Genomic DNA, 20,563 nt, shown 5'->3' on the forward strand with positions numbered 1-20,563 from the left:
GGGGTTGTATTAGTGCCCAAGGCATGGGTAACTTACACATCTGTGAAGCACCATTAATGCTGAATGGTCCATACAGGTTTTGGAACAACATATGTTGTCATCCAAGCAACGTTATCATGGACGCCCCTGCTTATTTCAGCAAGACAATGCCAAGCCATGTGTTACAACAGCGTGGCTTCGTAGTAAAAGAGTGCGGGTACTTTCCTGGCCCGCCTGCAGTCCAGACCTGTCTCCCATGTAAAATGTGTGGCGCATTATGAAGCGTAAAATACGACAGTGGAGACCCCGGACTGTTGAACGGCTGAAGCTCTACATAAAACAAGAATGGGAATGAATTCCACTTTCAAATGTTCCACAATTAGTTTCCTCTGTTCCCAAACGTTTATTGAGTGTTGTTAAAATAAATGGTGATGTAACACAGTGGTGAACATGCCCTTTCCCAACTACTTGGGCAGGTGTTGCAGCCATGAAATTGTAAGTTAATTATTATTTGCAAAAAGAAGTTTATGAGTTTGAACATCAAATATCTTGTCTTTGTAGTGCATTCAACTGAATATGGGTTGAAAAGGATTTGAAAATCATTGTATTCCGTTTATATTTACATCTAACACAATTTCCCAACTCATATGGAAACAGGGTTTGTATACTGTCAAAATGTAAGTTTAAGAAATGGGGGACTGCTGAGGTAGCCTAAAGCGTTCAAACAAATATTCGTCACATCATGCAAATAGGTCTACATGGTCGTGAAATATGCGCTCCCTCCCCAGGACACAATCTGCGGCATCTTGGTGTGTGCGTGTGTGCATGCGGTATTTTGAAATGTCTATATATTGCTCATTTTACTATATATCTGTCTGTCTGTTTGTCTGTCATATCTATATCTGTGTATCTTTCTAAATGTGTGTACATTAGAAGAGAACTAATGTACACAAATATAGATAATAGATATCTATCAAAAAAAAAAAAAATATATATATATATATACATATATATATATGTATATATATACACAAACCCAGTTTCCATATGAGTTGGGAAATTGTGTTAGATGTATATATAAACGGAACACAATGATTTGCAAATCCTTTTCAACCCATATTCAATTGAATGCACTACAAAGACAAGATATTTGATGTTCAAACTCATAAACTTTATTTTTTTTTTGCAAATAATAATTAACTTAGAATTTCATGGCTGCAACACGTGCCAAAGTAGTTGGGAAAGGGCATGTTCACCACTGTGTTACAACACCATTTCTTTTAGCAACACTCAATAAATGTTTGGGAACTGAGGAAACTAATTGTAAAAGCTTTGAAAGTGGAATTCTTTTCCATTCTTGTTTTATGTAGAGCTTCAGTCGTTCAACAGTCCGGGGTCTCCGCTGTCAAATTTTACGCTTCAAAATGCGCCACACATTTCCGTTGGGAGACAGGTCTGGACTGCAGGCGGGCCAGGAGAGTAAAAGCACTATGTTTTTACGAAGCCATGCTATTGTAATACGTGCTGAATGTGCCTTGGCATTGTCTTGCTGAAATAAGTAGGGGCGTCCATGAAAAAAACGGCGCTTAGATGGCAGCATATGTTGTTCCAAAACCTGTATGTACCTTTCAGCATTAATGGTGCCTTCACAGATGTGTAAGTTACTCATGCCTTGGGCACTAATGCACCCCCATACCATCACAGATGCTGGCTTTTGAACTTTACGTCGATAACAGTCTGGATGGTTCGCTTCCCCTTTGGTCCGGATGACACGATGTCGAATATCTCCAAAAACTATTTGAAATGTGAACTCGTCAGACCACAGAACACTTTTCCACTTTGCATCAGTCCATCTTAAATGATCTCGGGCCCAGAGAAGCCTGCGGCGTTTGTGGATGTTGTTGATAAATGGCTTTTGCTTTGCATAGTAGAGCTTTAACTTGCAGTTACAGATGTAGCGACAAACTGTATTTAGTGACATTGGTTTTCTGAAGTGTTCCTGAGCCCATGTGGTGATATCCTTTAGAAATTGATATCAGTTTTTGATACAGTGAGGGATCAAAGGTCACGGTCATTCAAAGTTTGTTTTCCGGCCATGCCGCTTACGTGGAGTGATTTCTCCAGATTCTCTGAACTTTTTGATGATTTTATGGAACATATATGTTGAAATCCCTAAACTTCTTGCAATTGTACTGTGAGAAACATTGCTTCTTAAATCAATCAATCAATCAATCAATCAATGTTTACTTATATAGCCCTAAATCACTAGAGTCTCAAAGGGCTGCACAAACCACCACGACATCCTCGGTAGGCCCACATAAGGGCAAGGAAAACTCACACCCAGTGGGACGTCGGTGACAATGATGACTATGAGAACCTTAGAGAGGAGGAAAGCAATGGATGTCGAGCGGGTCTAACATGATACTGTGAAAGTTCAATCCACAATGGATCCAACACAGTCGCGAGAGTCCAGTCCAAAGCGGATCCAACAAAGCAGCGAGAGTCCCGTTCACAGCAGAGCCAGCAGGAAACCATCCCAAGCGGAGGCGGATCAGCAGCGCAGAGATGTCCCCAGCCGATACACAGGCAAGCAGTACATGGCCACTGGATCGGACCGGACCCCCTCCACAAGGGAGAGTGGGACATAGAAGAAAAAGAAAAGAAACGGCAGATCAACTGGTCTAAAAAGGGAGTCTATTTAAAGGCTAGAGTATACAAATGAGTTTTAAGGTGAGACTTAAATGCTTCTACTGAGGTGGCATCTCGAACTGTTACCGGGAGGGCATTCCAGAGTACTGGAGCCCGAAATGAAAAAGCTCTATAGCCCGCAGACTTTTTTGGGGCTTTGGGAATCACTAACAAGCCGGAGTCCTTTGAACGCAGATTTCTTGCCGGGACATATGGTACAATACAATCGGCAAGATAGGATGGAGCTAGACCGTGTAGTATTTTATACGTAAGTAGTAAAACCTTAAAGTCACATCTTAAGTGCACAGGAAGCCAGTGCAGGTGAGCCAGTACAGGCGTAATGTGATCAAACTTTCTTGTTCTTGTCAAAAGTCTAGCAGCCGCATTTTGTACCAACTGTAATCTTTTAATGCTAGACATGGGGAGACCCGAAAATAATACGTTACAGTAGTCGAGGCGAGACGTAACAAACACATGGATAATGATCTCAGCGTCTTTAGTGGACAGAATGGAGCGAATTTTAGCGATATTACGGAGATGAAAGAAGGCCGTTTTAGTAACGCTTTTAATGTGTGCCTCAAAGGAGAGAGTTGGGTCGAAGATAATACCCAGATTCTTTACCGTGTCACCTTGTTTAATTGTTTGGTTGTCAAATGTTAGAGTTGTATTATTAAATAGAGTTCGGTGTCTAGCAGGACCGATAATCAGCATTTCTGTTTTTTTGGCGTTGAGTTGCAAAAAGTTAGCGGACATCCATTGTTTAATTTCATTAAGACACGCCTCCAGCTGACTACAATCCGGCGTGTTGGTCAGCTTTAGGGGCATGTAGAGTTGGGTGTCATCAGCATAACAGTGAAAGCTAATACCGTACTGTTTGACTATTTGCTCACGCAGTTGTGGACAAAGGGGTGAACCTCCCCCTATCCTTTCTTGTGAAAGACTGAGCATTTTTTGGGACGCTGTTTTTATACCCAATCATGGCACCCACCTGTTCCCAATTAGCCTGTACACCTATCAGTGTTGATTGCCACCTTTCCCAACTTCTTTGTCACGTGTTGCTGGCATCAAAATCAAAAGTTAATGATTATTTGCAACAACAAAAAAATGTTTATCAGTTTGAACATCAAATATGTTGTTTTTGTAGAATATTCAACTGAATACGGGTTGAAAATTATTTGCAAATCATTGTATTCCGTCTATAAGAGTGCTCTGGAGCACTCGTAGATTTTGTTTGTACCTACAAACAAGAAAACTAAGAAACTAAGAAAAACTGAGAAGACATTGGTGAATACAAAAATCTCCCAAAAAAACTCGTAAGTGGGCCTAAAAACAAAATTTGTTCTTAAGAACGGTTGCTGAATGGGGCCCAGTGCGTGTATTTTGGAATGGGATGTCGGAAGCAGGACAGATTTGGCATAATGAAACAGTGTGTGTCATTAAGAACATTTACTCTGATGTTAAGCTGGTAGTCCTGGAAAACAATTATCCACTATGTGGACAAAAGTATTTACGATGGTATATACACTGGTCTCTGGTGTCACGTAATTCGCTTACATGACGCCGTCTTACTCCTCCCCCTACATACACCTCCCAAAAGTCCTACCTTGGAGTCAGCGGCGACATGGAGCGCAGAGCTGTGATTGGTCAACTTTTTCCGAGGAGGGTCCTTGAGTGCATGAGAGCAGACTTAGTGCTTGAAATGCACAAATTATCAGGTGACGACTTGTCCAGGGTGTACGCCGCCTTTCGCCCGAATGCCGCTAAGATAGGCTCCAGCAGCCCCCGCGACTCCAAAAGGGACAAGCCAAACTGATATTGTGTACTTAATATCTCGGTGCACACTAAAAATAATTACTGATTGTGTTGTTGTTGCATCCGGCGGAAGTCTCACAGAGTACAACGCACTTTTTACCTTTCATTGCCATTTCATTCCTCCTTCTGCTCTGCCCTGCTCTCCTGTGTGGAGAGGCTATCACCACAGATCAGCCCCCTGCTGGCTCCACTATGGACTCTCACATTATTAATCGTATCCACTGGGCATCCATTGCACCGGTCACCCGAGCAGCCCACATCTGCGGTCCCATCCAAGGTTTCTCGTGGTTCCCATTAGGTTGATTTTTTTCTTGCCCTGATGTGGGATCTGAGCCGAGGATGTTGTTGTGGCTTGTGCAGCCCTTTGAGACATTTGTGATTAAGGGTTATATAAGTAAACTTGGATTGATTGAAAACTTTGCTTGCCTGTCAATGATCTTTCAGGCACCATATGTTGAAGAAAATAGGGAACTTTGAACATCAATAACACGTGAACATAAACATTAACACCAGAAGGTCGTTACAATAATGATTTAACCAACAACGTGGATCCAACGCTAGACACCAATGTTGTTTCAATTTACAAATACAACTATTTTGCAATGTTGTTTCACAGTCAATTTTAAAGAACATGTATGTATGTATAATCAACGTTGTATCAATGTCATGTTCCTGCTGGGAAACCTTGAGTGTAAATTGGGCGGAAGCACAGTACAACTGGCTAAGTGTCTCTTTAGATTAAAGAACTGGAAGTAAATTAGCAAAGACTCGTTGTTGTATGGTTTGGAGTCCCAACCATACAATTTGGAAGTGCACCGATTGCCTTACATCTTTCTATAACATACTATCTATCTATCTGTTACTCTGAACCTTTATCTCGATCCTGACCAAAATGTGTCTGTCTTCACTCGCTCATGAGCCACCCCAAAAATAAGTCAGCATTAATGGCATAATCTCACTAACGAATCAAAACATATCCAACTAAGTTAATTACCGTATTTTTCGGAGTATAAGTCGCACCGAAGTATAAGTCGCACCTGCCGTAAATGCATAATAAAGAAGGAAAAAAAACATATATAAGTCGCACTGGAGTATAAGTCACATTTCTTGGGGAAATGTATTTGATAAAATCCAACACCAAGAACAGACATTTGAAAGGCAATTTAAAATAAATAAAGAATAGTGAACAACAGGCCGAATAAGTGTACATTATATGACGCATAAATAACATACTGAGAAGGGTCCTGGTATGTTAACGTAACGTATTATGGTAAGAGTCATTCAAATAACTATAACATATACAACATGCTGTATGTTTACCAAACAATCTGTCACTCCTAATCGATAAATCCCATACGTGTATACGTGTAGTCTCTTATGTGAATAAGCAAAATAATATTATTTGATATTTTACGGTAATGTGTTAATAATTTTACACATAAGTCGCTCCCGAGTATAAGTCGCACCCCCGGCCAAACTATGAAAAAAAACTGCGACTTGTAGTCCAAAAAATACGGTAATTGATTAATAATTGTTATTAGGGAATGTCCTGTAAATCAAACTCCACGTGTTCTTACATTACTCACTTCCTGGGGGCACTGTTGTTGTGTCCCAGATGTAGTTTTGCACCAAATGGAGCCGCAATAACAATGTACTGTGTTCTTTATTCTTTCATTGATTTTTACACATTTTGAATACATTTGAAACAGAATGAATAATAGCGATTTGGATGCATGCACCTGGGGATAGGTTGTTTGGCAACACTAAATTGGCCATAAAGTGTAAATGTATGTATGAATGTTCTCTGTCTATCTGTGTTGGCCCTGTGATGAGGTGGCGACTTGTCCAGGGTGATAGAAGATTAAAATGAAATAAAAAAAATCGGTTTTAGCCTGGGCCTTGGAAAGGGGGTGCAGACTGAGGCCAAGGGAAAAAAAACAAAAAAAACAACAACAACTCATAGCCATAGTACACATCCCTCTTCCATGTGTGTAAGAGGGAAACATCAAACATCAAAGAACACAGAGGACATTAAAGACATTAAAGCAGCAGATACAACCAGACACTTCTACATACAGCTATGAATAAAAAGTAAAAGAAACATATCCACTGTGGTGGCCTCTGCGGTGATCCACGCCATCGTCCGCTGGGGAGGAGGGAGCATGGCCAGAGACAGGAGCAGACCCAACAAAGAAACCAAGACAGCTGACTCCACTCTCGGCCAGTGTCCAGTCCGCATGGATGAGCGAGGATACGTCCAAGGTGACTGAGGTGTCCGACACCTGCTCACCCAGCCAAGACACCGCGAAGCCTCTCCGTCCCAGCGCTCAGTGCCAGCTCCGCAGTCCTGTCCCCTCATCCGCATCTCCTCCAGTCCCTCCAAACGGACTCCGGTGTGGCAGAGACCCAGCAGCTGGTCTCCATGGCCAAAAGGCTCCCGGGAGGCAGATCCAGAAGTCCACAAAAAAAAAGCATCACAGAGGTCACAAAAGTGGCACCCCTTGTCACACAGTCCCAAAGGGTCCCGGACCAAAATGCAAAGAAATATAATAACACATGAAAACAAGAGGGAAACACAAAAGGATGATACAAGAGCACAGAGCTCCTGCCTATAGCAGCCACTACAGCAGCGCCATCTTGGGGAAAAAAAAACAAACAAAAACAAAAAAAATCTGTGTTAGCCCTGTGATAAGGTGGCGACTTGTCCAGGGTGTGTAACGCCTTCCGCCCGATTGTAGCTGAGATAGGCGCCAGCACCCCCCACGACCCCAAAAGGGAATAAGCGGTAGAAAATGGATGGATGGATGCTGTAGTTTACTAATTCAGACTTCAGTAGAAGCACTATTGTGGATGACAATGATCATGATAGCCAGTAGGTGGCAATCTTCTCAGTCACCCACAGAGAACACCTGTGTAGGGACTGAAGAGGTTTCAAATTGCAGTCTGTTAATGCTTTCATCACATTGTTACTTCTAATGTTCTCAACAGTAAACAGCATTTATCCAGTGTATGCTGTAGGGACGAGCTGCATAATTTGTGACTGAAAAAATAACCAAATAGAATCAAACCGATGAGACCATCTGGTTTGCTCAGGGGTGTGCCAGCTGTAACAATGATTGATTATAGTTCAAATAGCTTTTCTCTGTCACAACAACACAAATAGATCAGGGTGCATTGGTCGATCAACTCTTATTGTTGACGTTATTTATTACCTGCTTGGGTTGTTTGTCCGCGGCCTTTCATTTCCTCCAGTCCGGATGGATCCAGCTCCATGGAGGAAATTAATCCAAACCTGAGGAGGATATTACAGCTCAGTGTAAAATAACAAGGATGCAAACATACAACATGGGCAATAACGTAGGCGAAAAGTATTCACATTAAAGTGATTAGAAAAGGAGACTAATTAGCAGGGTTTATACACTCAAATTACTCACATGAGGAAGTCTTAATTTTATGTCCTAACCCCGTTTCCTGTTCAATTGTTTTTGTCCCTCAGCAGTTTTATCACTCCAAATACAAATAGTACTTTAGTATCAGAAACCGTAGGTGCACCTGCACTATCTGATGAGATTTGAATAATTAAAAAAATACTTCACAGTATTCTTATGACTGTGTTTATTAGTTTGCACTTGCAGCAGTGAAAAGCATAAAGCTACAGGAGGTTTTGATATTCAAAATTGAAATATTAGAAACAGCTCTCATAATGCATTTTTGCTCACCACTGCAAACCACAACAGAGTAGAATAACATTTCTAATGTCAATATATATATATATATATATATATATATATATATATATATATATATATATATATATATATATATACCGCTTATTCCCTTTTGGGGTTGCGGGGGGCGCTGGTGCTCATCTCAGCTACAATCGGGCGGAAGGCGGGGTACACCCTGGACAAGTCGCCATCGCAGGGCCAACACAGATATATCTTAATTGGATTATCCAGAGAATAGTGCTTGATATCGTGGTAGAGCGCAATATGTATGCGTGTGGGAAAAATCACAAGACTACTTCATCAGATAAAGTAGTCTTGTGATTTTTCCCACACACATATATATATATATATATATATATATATATATATATATATATATATATATATATATATATATATATATATATATATATATATATAGGCCCTGCGATGAGGTGGCGACTTGTCCAGGGTGTACCCTGCCTTCCGCCCGATTGTAGCTGAGATAGGCGCCAGCGCCCCCCGCGACCCCGAAAGGGAATAAGCGGTAGAAAATGGATGGATGGATATATATATATATATATATATATATACATATATATATATATATATATATATATATATATATATATATATATATATATATATATACTACATCTTAAAATGTGAAATGTAAATAGCTCTAAACAAGAAAGATAATGAAAGGAGAAACTTGTTTTAAATGTGTGTTGATTTTAAAAAATAAATAAAAATAGCCATCATTTCTCTTTTGGATGACAGTACGGTGGATGAGAGGCGCGCTGTGATTGGTCCACTGCGGTGGGTGTTTCCGCATTCTGCAAAGAGCTGTCAGCAGAAGCGTAACGTGCAAAAGGACTGTCGCGTCGGAGAAGGAACGTTCCTCTGGGGAATAGCGGTGACTCCACACAGGAAGAAGACATGCCTTACATGCTGGTCAGCACGCAGATCAGACTGGTGCGTAAATACGGCTGCTTATGTCTGGTGGTGTGCTTTGTCAGGGAGGGTGGAGCTGCAGGTCCAGTTCATTTTGTGGCATTGCAACAGTGCTAATCAGTATATTTTATCAATGCAAGGGCTTGCAATTTGCATGTAGAAAACAAAAAAAAAAAGGGAAAATGTGCAGGAAAAAAAGATTATACACTGGGCTATTAATTTAAAAAAAATGTTGCACTTTATCTTGGAGGTACTGTGCAACATTGATTATTTATCAGTGTATACTTGAACAATACTGCAGATGCATAAACATGAGTTATAAGCACACTATCATAAATCCGTGGAATTAAAAGCTAATACAGTCAATACGTTTTATTATCCCTTGTTTCTTTTGTTAACACACAACTCAAGCGACATTATTCTCTCTAATACTTGGAACATCTATTTATAGACAGTCTTATTTGAGGATTAGGATGTGCACCTGCCAGATGCCTGCAGGTGAAACCAAACTTGAGTAGTGTAACAGAAGGCAGTTAGTGTGGCTGTGCGACTGTACTTTTTAGCTCAGTGGCTAGCACTGCTTAACTTAACTTAACTTTCAAACAGAGTTGTGGAAGCTTTATGAGTAACTAACATCCATCCATCCATTTACTACCGCTTGTCCCTTTCGGGGTTGCAGGAGGGGGTGAGGGGGTACGCTGGAGCCTATCTCAGCTACATTCGGGCGGAAGGTGGCGCACACCCTGGACAAGTCGCCAACTAACATGCAAAACAGAAAATGCAACAGATTCAATGTAGCTTTGTTGTGTTATACAACATTAAAGGACCCTCACTAATGCTGACAACTTTGGTACTCACTTCAAAGTGCAGGACCGAAAAGTGATGTCTACAGGCTAAATGTCCCCCAAAATTGACACAGTGATTTTAGGAATGTCTTCTGGTAAGTTTCGCCACATTTTGGAACCGCCACTCTCAGCTCAAAAATGTGGGTGGGCCTGCATCATCAGCCTGCTGACGTCGCCTACAAAAGACTAGATTGAATTTATATTGCATAGTGTGTGTTTTGTTAGCATCCTAATCCTGAAATAGTGTTATTTTTGTGCAGACTTTGAAACAATTTGCAAAATACCCTTCCAGGAAGAATGATTTAAGTCAGAATTTGCAAACACATATACTCTACATTGTGTTGTACAAGTTTTCGCCACTTTTTAACCCGGTGGTGTCACCTATACTTTGTGATTCCTTCTTGGACAGATATACCAATACCATTATCACCTCTGTGGATGCGGTGGTTTAACCATTTTGCGGTTCCTCTTTGGCTTGGAGTTTACACACCAGTAGCTACATTATGAAGCTAAATAATATTCATATTGTAAACACAGAAGTGTAGCATGCTAATTCACGTTCTCTTCTACTGATGTTATTTTGCTGGAATTGTACCTTGAGTAGGGCTTCACGGTGGCGGAGGGGTTAGTGCGTCTGCCTCACAATACGAAGGTCCTGAGTAGTCAGGGTTCAATCCCTGGCTCGGGATCTTTCTGTGAGGAGTTTGCATCTTTTCCCCGTGAATGCGTGGTTTCCCTCCGGGTACTCCGGCTTCCTCCCACTTCCAAAGACATGCACCTGGGGATAGGTTGATTGGCAACACTTAATTGGCCCTAGTGTGTGAATGTGAATGTTGTCTATCTGTGTTGGCCCTGCGATGAGGTGGTGACTTGTCCAGGGTGTACACCGCCTTCCGCCCGATTGTAGCTGAGATAGGCACCAGCGCCCCCCACGACCCCAAAAGGGAATAAGCGGTAGAAATGGATGGATGGATGGATGTACCTTGAGTTAAGCTGAATTGCGCTTCAGAATATCAATCAATCAATCAAAGTTCATTTATATAGTCCTTAATCACAAGTGTCTCAAAGGGCTGCACAAGCCACAACAACATCCTTGGCTCAGATCCCACAATATGCCAAAATAACATAGATAGATACTTTATTTGTAAATAAATAAATGGGTTGTACTTGTATAGCGCTTTTCTACCTTCAAGGTACTCAAAGCGCTTTGACACTACTTCCACATTTACCCATTCACACACACATTCACACACTGATGGAGGGAGCTGCCATGCAAGGAGCCAACCAGCACCAATCAGGAGCAAGGGTGAAGTGTCTTGCTCAGGACACAACGGACGTGACGAGGTTGGTACTAGGTGGGAATTGAACCAGGGACGCTCGGGTTGTGTACGGCCACTCTCCCCACTGCGCCACGCCGTCCCAAGAGAAAGTCACATTTCCTGCAGGTTTACAAGGGTTGGAACACACAGGGGCATGGAAGGTTTAAAAGAATCAAACATATTTAAAAATGTCATAAGCTTGACAAACTGGAGATAAGGGACCAGGATATTGTGTTGATATCAGTGATTGTCAAACTTTTGTAATCAGGCTTCGCATAGTTGTATACCAAATAATCACTTGATTAGAGTAAAATGTTTTATTTTTTATATTCATATTCAAACGGTGTAACTATTCAAACAATGTGTAATGTTAGTGTCCAAAAATATTATGAAATATACTTGTTAAAAAAAAAACGCTGCCTTGTTTTTAATGAATACTTAGGCTTACCACGGTACTGCATTTAAATGTAGGTCATTATGATGGCACTTGGAGGGCCAAGTTTTATCCAAGGTGGTACTTGTTGAAAAGAGTTTGAGAACACTGGTCTACTTATATTTATTTTTTGCTCATAATGTTAACCATATCAGTCTAAAAGTAATAATGGACCATGTTGACAACAAATATGCAGTTAAGTGATCAAAATAATAGTTGTATATGCTTTTTAACCACAATGTCTATGCTGGGAAGTGGGTCCCTGGAGTCATCCACTTCTGTGGATGACGTCACACCAAGTTACAAATACAGTTAGTTAGTTACTGTATGTACTCAAAAACTAAATTATGTAATGGAAAATGACTGCCAGAATAATTTTCAAAAGTAAAAATTACCCAAAGAAAACATGTTTGTTCAATTTCATTAATCTGGACCCTATGGGTCCTTTTAGGTAACCAACCCTTCCCAAAGACTCAAGAGCTGTGCTGGTCTGTAGGCTGCATGGTAGCTCTTAGCTACCATGCTCAGTTGGTAGGTTAGGGGGAACACAAGTTGGAACTTGGGCATGTGCAGGGCTGGAACACATGCGATCACCACTATCCATTGATGCCATGACCCAGATAAGTATGAGGTTTAGGGGAAGCCTGGGCTTTTATCTACTGGCGAGAGCGGTAGACTGACCACGCCAGATGACCACTGTTAACAAACATGAATTAAATAAACATGTGTTGTCTCTCAGGAGAGCGGGCCAACCAATGTAGGAGATGAGCATTCAGATCCAGCTGTCATGAATTACTTGGGAGCACGAAAAACAACCATGCTGGGAAACAATTTGTGAGTACTTTTTAGTGCTTTGCCATGGTCGCAGGTAGACATTAAAAAAAGCACCTGCAGCAGGTAATCGTCTGGGCACTGTAGCCTTTACTGCACAAGATGACACGTACACATCCTGATGTAATTCTATTTGGAGGATGCATCATCCAACTCAGGGACAATAAATTGTAATAGCTCATATCCGAAGCTGCAATCTTCTTTGCTCCCTGGGGTTCTGTAAATGTGCTCACCCAATGCCTCGTTTCCATATGTGCAAAATACTGTTGCCTTCATTTTGGCAATAAACATGTCCATACTGTCATTAGAGAATACAACACATGGAAGCAGAAGACGTCCTGTACGGATAGAGGGGCTGCTTTGCACGTTTTGAATAAACCAGTCGGCGTGGTGATGGTAAACAGACCAGGGAGGTGTTGTCATTGGCAACAAGATTCAAACACTGCCGGGAAATGCATGAAGGTGCGGAAGGAAGTGAACAAACAGCAGAACAGTTAACACGAGTCAGAACCTGAAAGACACATCTGTGGACAGTAGATAGTAACTCTGTGTTTATCTCATTTAGTTCAGAATACCATGTGGACGAGCCTCCTCGCCAGGTGTTGGACAAGCTGGAGAAAATTGGCTACCGTGTGCTGACGATGACGGGGGTGGGGCAGACGCTAGTGTGGTGTCTTCACAAGGAGATATGATGTGATTTACTGTCCATGTGTAATTAAATACAAAAATGCTACAAACATGTGTCTTGATAAGTTTTTGTCTGCAACAATGTTTACAAAGGATTTTTTGCAAATTACATTAAATATGTATAAATATAATCTAATTGTTTGCTTAATATAACGGTAGAAATGTGTATAATATATTTGTATATTTGAACAGCCGTATTAGAAAACCAGTGGACCATGCTTTGTGCAGCAGGGGCACAGTCATGCTGGAATAGGAACACAAATGATGTCCAAAATAATTAAATCTGATGCGCCCAACCCTAGAAAATCTAGTACTTGTCCTGCAATGTTCATGTTATCCTATTTTGTTGTCACAGTAAGTCACTTAAGTTATTTGATTGGCTATTTACACCATATGGCCTTAAAGGAAAATTGCACATTCTTTTAATTCTGCCTATCATTCACAATCCCTATGTGAGACAAATAAACATATACAGTATCTCTCTTTTTTTGTGTATATTCTAAATCATAAATAAAGGCAAGCAAGAGGTGGCTAACAATGAAACTAATGGGGATTCAATCTCTTCTGCCTACAAAGCCCTCTAAAAACATCCATCAACATTGTATATGCATACAGTAATCGTATATCTACTGTAGTAATTGGCACAATCAAAATAACATGTACAAATTACCATATTTTGGTAATTTTTAGCACTGTTGGATCTTTCATTTTTTAGGTTTTTGATTTTACAGAGCGCATCGCCACATTCGCTATTTCCTTCAACAATTACAACTTCCACTACTTTGGGACAAATGATGATCTACAACCTTGTATTTTCGATCCAGCTCTAATGAAGCACTAAGCATTGTGTAGCAGCATTGCTAAGTGCTAACCAAGAAATACAAATTACGAACAATAAAAAACAATCACTTACTGTACAATAGAGATGTCCGATAATATCGGGTTGCATATATTATCAACCAATAAATGCTTTAAAATGTAACATCTGAAATAATCGGTGTCAGTTTCAAAAAGTAAAAGTTTGTGACTTTTTAAAACGCCGCAGTACGCGTAGGGAGAAGTAAAGAGTGCCAATAAACCTTAAAGGCACTTCCTTTATGCACCGGTCCAATCACATAATACCTACGGCTTTTCACACACACAAGTGAATGCAAGCATACTTGGTCAACAGCCATACAGGTCACACTGAGAATGGCCGTATAAACAACTTTAACACTGTTACAAATATGCGCCAAACTGCCAAACACATTTCGGGAGAACATCCACACCGCAACACAACATAAACACAACAGAACAAATACTCAGAACCCCTTGCAGCACAAACTATTCCAGGACGCTACAATATACACCCCCGCTACCCCTTTCCCCCACCTCAACCCCCACGCCCCCAACTCCGCCCACCTTAACCTCCTCATGTTCTCTCAGGGAGCCCATATCCCAAATTCCAAGCTGCTGTTTTGAGGCATGTTTAAAAAAAAAAAAAAAATGTATTCAAGAATAAATATGGCACTGACTGCCATGTTGGAATTTTTTTTCCATAACTTGAGTTTATTTGTTTTGGAAAAACTTGTTACATTGTTTAATGCATCCAGCGGGGCATCAAAACAAAATTAGGCATAATAATGTGTTAATTCCACGACTGTATATATCAGTATCGGTTGATATCGGGATCGGTAATTAAGAGTTGGACAATATCGGAATATCGGCAAAAAAGCCATTGTCAGACATGTCTACTATACAATGCTAATTTTCCCTGGGATGCTGACTGATGGGATGTTTGTGTCAGGGATATTTGTTGACGAACCCCATGATGCAGAGATGGAGGCAGGCATTGGATAAGAAGACATGATTTAGTTAAAACTAAACAAGAACAAACAAAAAGCACGTACATGGGCAGAATGACCAACTAAGGGAGCTAGCAAACTAAGGGAGCTAGCACTGTTAGCTAGAAAAACAAAAAGGAACTTTAGCATGGAAGCTAGTAGATAGCAAACAGAAAAAGTGGAAATAACTAATGCTAACAGAAACAGCTTACCGCTACGACGACCAGGACAAAGTGTAGCATGACAGGTAGGGGCTGTAACAAAATGACACGACAGGTAGCACGACAAGAGTGACATGTGGCAACGACAATGCAATACAATACAATGATCCAGCCACTGACACGAGACAAAGGAGGTACAAATAGGAGCCGGCTGATTGGCAAGAGGTGTGGCCAGATGCCAATCAGTCGCAGCTGAAGGGGAACACAGCACTCAGGGAACAAGACAGGAAGCTGACAAAATAAGAGCACTAGACAGGAACTAAGGACAAGAAATACTAAACACAGGAAACAGACAAATGCAGAGGAAAAAACTAAAACATAGACAAACTGTCAGGGGCAAGCACTAAACTTGGGTTTCCCGTTTGGATGAAACAATCATTATCCTCACTCTTTAGGTAAAAAATGCTGAGAGCAAAAAAGTGTCTTCCACGTCTCGAGTCTAAAATTATTTTCAAAGTTGACCAACTTCTCAATCTTATGGCCAAAACCTTCTAATTTACAAGTGCAAGGCATTATTTATAATCTCGCACAATCTTTAACTAAGTCAGAGGCGATGCAGCAGCAGTAGAGCTGCAGTGGCTACCTCAGTGATCGAGGTGCAGTTACTAAAAATGGTTATTCGGCATTAGCTCTTAAAATGACACTGTTGCTATTGCTCAGTTAGTAAGCAGGTCACGGCATATAAATAGAATATTTTTGGCAGTTTTTTTTAAAAGGTTTCATAGGCAGACTAAATGACTGCTAGCCGTATTTTACAAATTAGACTGCACACTGCACCTGGAGATAGGTTGATTGGCAACACTAAATTGGCCCTAGTGTGTGAATGTGAGTGTGAATGTTGTCTGTCTATCTGTGTTGGCCCTGCGATGAGGTGGTGACTTGTCCGGGGTGTACCTGCTTTCCGCCCGATTGTAGCTGAGATAGGCACCAGCGCCCCCCGCGACCCCAAAGGGAATAAGCGGTAGAAAATGGATGGATGGGATGGACTGCACACTGTGTTTTTGTCTCACATAAGGATTGTGAGTGATAGACAAAATTTCCCCCAAAAAATGCACTTGACACCTTTCAGCTCCAATAGCTGGATGTTGAGGCACCAGTTAGCAATTAAAGCCACAGGGACTACATGAAAGACCGCAGCACCATCCTGTTCAACTGTACTTCCTCTTCCCAACCTATAATGGGGTGTTTCTCAACCTTTTTTCAGTGATGTACCCCCTGTGAACATTTTTTTAATTCAAGTACCCCCTAATCAGAGCAAAGCATTTTTGGTTAAAAAAAGGAGATATAGAGGTAAAATACAGCACTATGTCATCAGTTTCTGTTTTATTAAATTGTATAACAGTGCAAAATATTGCTCATTTGTAGTGGTCTTTCTTGAACTATTTGGAAAAAAATATATAAAAATAACTAAAAACTTGTTGAAAAATAAAGAAGTGATTCAATTATAGAGATTTCTACACATAGAAGTAATCATCAACTTAAAGTGCCCTCTTTGGGGATTGTAATAGAGATCCATCTGGATTCATGAACTTCTTTCTTAACATTTCTTCACAAAAAAAGAAATCTTTAACATCAATATTTAAAAATCAAGCTGTCAACACTGAATATTGCATTGTTGCATTTCTTTTCACCGTTTATGAACTTACATTCATATTTTGTTGAATTAGAAACCCTGTTCCCATATGAGTTGGGAAATTGTGTTCGATGTAAATATAAACGGAATACAATGATTTGCAAATCCTTTTCAACCCATATTCAGTTGAATGCACTACAAAGACAAGATATTTGATGTTCAAACTCATAAACTTTTTTTTTTTTGCAAATAATAATTAACTTAGAATTTCTGCGCTGCAACACGTGCCAAAGTAGTTGGAAAAGGGCATGTTCACCACTGTGTTACATCACATTTTCTTTTAACAACACTTAATAAACATTTGGGAACTGAGGAAACTAATTGTTGTAGCTTTGAAAGTGGAATTCTTTACCATTCTTGTTTGATGTACAGCTTAAGTTGTTCCAACAGTCCGGGGTCTTGTTGTCGTATTTTACGCTTCATAATGCACCACACATTTTCGATGGGAGACATGTCTGGACTGCAGGCGGGCCAGGAAAGTACCCGCACTCTTTTACTACGAAGCCATGCTGTTGTAACACGTGGCTTGGCATTGTTTTGCTGAAATAAGCAGGGGCGTCCATGATTAACGTTGCTTGGATGACAACATATGTTGCTCCAAAACCTGTATGTACCTTTCAGCATTAATGGTGCCTTCACAGATGTGTAAGTTACCCAAGCTTTGGGCACTAATACACCCCCATACCATCACAGATGCTGGCTTTTGAACTTTGCGCCTATAATAATCCGGATGGTTATTCAGTTTGAACATCAAATATGTTGTCTTTGTAGCATAATTAACTGAATATGGGTTGAAAATGATTTGCAATTCATTGTATTCCGTTTATATTTACATCTAACACAATTTTCCAACTCATATGGAAACGGGGTTTGTATTATTCAATAAATATATTCATAAAGGATTTTTGAATTGTTATTTATAGAATATTTTTTAAAAATCTCACGTACCCTTTGGCATACCTTCAAGAACCCCCAGGGCTACGCGTAACCCCATTAGAGAACCACTGCTATAGTGTATCTCACTGCAAGACTGTAGCATCCAACAAGACTACAAAGTTAAAAAAATGCATAACGGTACATCACATATCCCCAAAACTGGCATCAACTGATATCTTCAGCCGACATAGCGTGATGATAGGTCACAAAGAAAGGCGATGCCTGGCAGATGTCAAGGATGTGTTGAGAATTGTTGACAATAAATAATCAGTCAACAAGCTCATTCTGGCATCCTGTTTCGCATGCAGCACCAACTCTTTCCTTTACTTGTACAACCTCTACTGTCATTTGAACATATATATTTTTTTTTTCTTTTTTTTGTTAAAAAGCCTACATATAAATAAAGCCATGTAATGAGGGGCTATCTCAAAAAGGAGAGAAGGAGCAGATGTATCCCAGACCATCACGACGTTCCACAGCTGGACATTGTGTAACCAAGCCACAGAACAGAGATGGGAGTGGCAGGGATACACTGGATGCTGTGAAGCAGCCATGTGGCTCTTAAATAACGTAATTTCTGCAGAAAAAGCCACTGCCAGCTTGCCATTCAATTTAGAACTAAGGGGAAAATATCTCATGAATTTGTTTTATCATTGTGCATTCTATATTTTACTCCTGCATCATCCTAACATGTGCTTTTATACTAAACATCTATACTGTTTATCTCTTTTATAAATATTTAGAACCCGCAATACATGCATTGTTAAGTTAGTTAGAAAAGTAATATTGCAACATAAAATTAATTTTTGTGAGAAAGAATTGGCACATTTGGATAGCGCCCCCCGCGACCCCAAAAGGGAATAAGCGGTAGAAAATGGATGGATGGATGGATAGAAATCTTCAAAATTATTCATGGATACATAGAGCAAAAAGATGAAAGGTGTCAAATTGGAAACATTGAGAAATGGGTGCATCTATTCCATAAAAACTGTGGATCATCTCATTCATTCTTTGTGGAAAAAAATATTAGGCCACTGATCAAAGGCTGTAACAAATAAACCATTGTAAGCATTTCACTGATGAAAAACATGTATTTCTTGTCTTTAACTGAAATAAGTACCCGTTTTTCATTTATTTCCGGTGTCTCTTCAGTGAGGCAGCATGGTGAATGTGTGTATGTCCAAATAGTTCTTGGCGCGGAACAGTAATTTGCTGTTTGCTGGGAAGAAAGTTAAAACTCCAGCCCAAGATACAATAAAAAAAAAACATTTGCTTGTTAAGCACAAAGTTGTTATCCTTAAAAAACAACTATTTTTTTAAGTATTAAAGCAAACAGCTTTTTAAAAATATGTTGTTATAGGGCATCTTTCTTCAAGTACCAGGAGAGCGGAAAATAGAAGTTGATTTTATATGCTTAGTTGTGTTTCATTGTATCCATCCATTCATCCATTTTCTACCGCTTGTCCGTTTTAGGCTCGCGGGGGGTGCTGGAGCCTATCTCAGCTGCATTCGGTTGGAAGGCGGGGTACACCCTGGACAAGTCGCCACCTCATCGCAGGGCCAACATAGATAGACTGACAACATTCACACACTAGGGCCAATTTAGTGTTGCCAATCAACCTATCCCCAGGTGCATGTCTTTGGAGGTGGGAGGAAGCCGGAGTACCCGGAGGGAAACCACGCAGTCACGGGGAGAACATGTGTCCATTAAATCATATTCAATTGTAATTAAAATCTGCATCCATCCATCCATCCATTTTCTACCGCTTATTCCCTTTCGGGGTCGCGGGGGGCGCTGGCGCCTATCTCAGCTACAATCGCAATGTATGTAAAAATATATTGTTTAAAATGTCACAATCTGCCACAATTTCAGACAGCCATTTCGAATATTCCGCTCTGAACACCTTTGATCATTTCCGTTGACTGTACGTCACTGGAGTAACTTTTCTGCACTCTGACCATATATATCAGTCATACTGGAAATGTGCTGTTTATCATTCACAATCCTTATGTGGGTCAAGAACACATATTTAACTATTTTTAAGCATTCGAAATCGTAAATAAATAGCTAACATTTGAGTCAACAGATCGAGAGTCCACTGTGGCGCTCATTATTTCCCTCTCTAAAAACATCCAGAAACCGCCAACAACACTCCACTTACATCTTGCGACCTGAAAATTAACCAAATATGAGTGATAGTGTCGTAATAAGCGCCAACGCAGACAGACTTTTTCAGCGGCACATTGATAGCAGTTAGCTAATGCTAGCTTATGCTGCAGTTGTTGACACACTATATGCCGGCGGCTGCTTTTACTTTGTCTCAAACCAGAATAAAACAAACACTTACTGTTTATAATTCCAATCCCTCTGGGATGTCGACGGAACGCTCACATAATTCTATTTAGATTAAGATTCAATCACAATTCTCACTGGGAAATGTCTTTATGTGTATATTTCGCCACCTCGAAATTGTGAAAGTAGACCAGCCTGTCAGTCCATGGCCTTATTTGTCTACTACCAGACGAGAGATGCATGAATTATAATTTAGAATATACTCTAAGCAAGTTTTACATTATTAGTTTGTATTTTTAGCAGCTAGAAATGATACGGATGTTAGTGTCACGATAACGCATCGGGCAGCAGTAGGCTTTCTAAAACTTATTACTCATCCTCTTTATGTTAAGGCTCAAAACC

The 20,563-nt window shown here is 40.3% G+C and overlaps 2 protein-coding genes across 7 annotated transcripts in view; one reads left to right on the forward strand and one right to left on the reverse strand.

Moving 5' to 3' along the window:
• Positions 1-6,123: 6,123 nt before the first annotated feature.
• Positions 6,124-20,563, reverse strand: part of dnajc17 (DnaJ (Hsp40) homolog, subfamily C, member 17) — a 94,317-nt gene continuing 79,877 nt past the window's right edge. For 2 of the 6 annotated variants that reach the window (XR_009806144.1, XR_009806143.1), the window contains exons 13-14: positions 7,692-7,771; positions 6,124-7,115 (exon numbers count right to left, since the gene is read on the reverse strand). The gene's annotated coding sequence lies outside the window, so the exon portion shown is untranslated. Of the gene's footprint in view, positions 7,772-9,353; positions 11,425-20,563 lie in introns of those variants that run through there. The other 4 variants (XR_009806139.1, XR_009806140.1, XR_009806142.1 and 1 more) reach the window with 2 other exon arrangements.
• Positions 9,003-13,305, forward strand: gchfr (GTP cyclohydrolase I feedback regulator). The gene is made up of 3 exons (XM_061895405.1): positions 9,003-9,161; positions 12,477-12,571; positions 13,134-13,305. The coding sequence occupies exons 1-3, from the start codon at positions 9,126-9,128 to the stop codon at positions 13,258-13,260; spliced, it is 258 nt and encodes an 85-aa protein (XP_061751389.1). The 5' UTR covers positions 9,003-9,125; the 3' UTR covers positions 13,261-13,305.

The sequence above is a fragment of the Nerophis ophidion genome, linkage group LG03, assembly GCF_033978795.1.
Source record: "Nerophis ophidion isolate RoL-2023_Sa linkage group LG03, RoL_Noph_v1.0, whole genome shotgun sequence".
NCBI lineage: Eukaryota > Metazoa > Chordata > Actinopteri > Syngnathiformes > Syngnathidae > Nerophis > Nerophis ophidion.

Bases quoted from the DNA above. Each gene is read 5' to 3' on its own strand.
- gchfr (XM_061895405.1), top strand. From the start codon at position 9,126: ATGCCTTACATGCTGGTCAGCACGCAGATCAGACTG. The intron at 9,162-12,476 runs GTGCGTAAATAC...GTTGTCTCTCAG, and splicing joins TCAGCACGCAGATCAGACTG to GAGAGCGGGCCAACCAATGT. The intron at 12,572-13,133 runs GTGAGTACTTTT...TATCTCATTTAG, and splicing joins ACCATGCTGGGAAACAATTT to TTCAGAATACCATGTGGACG.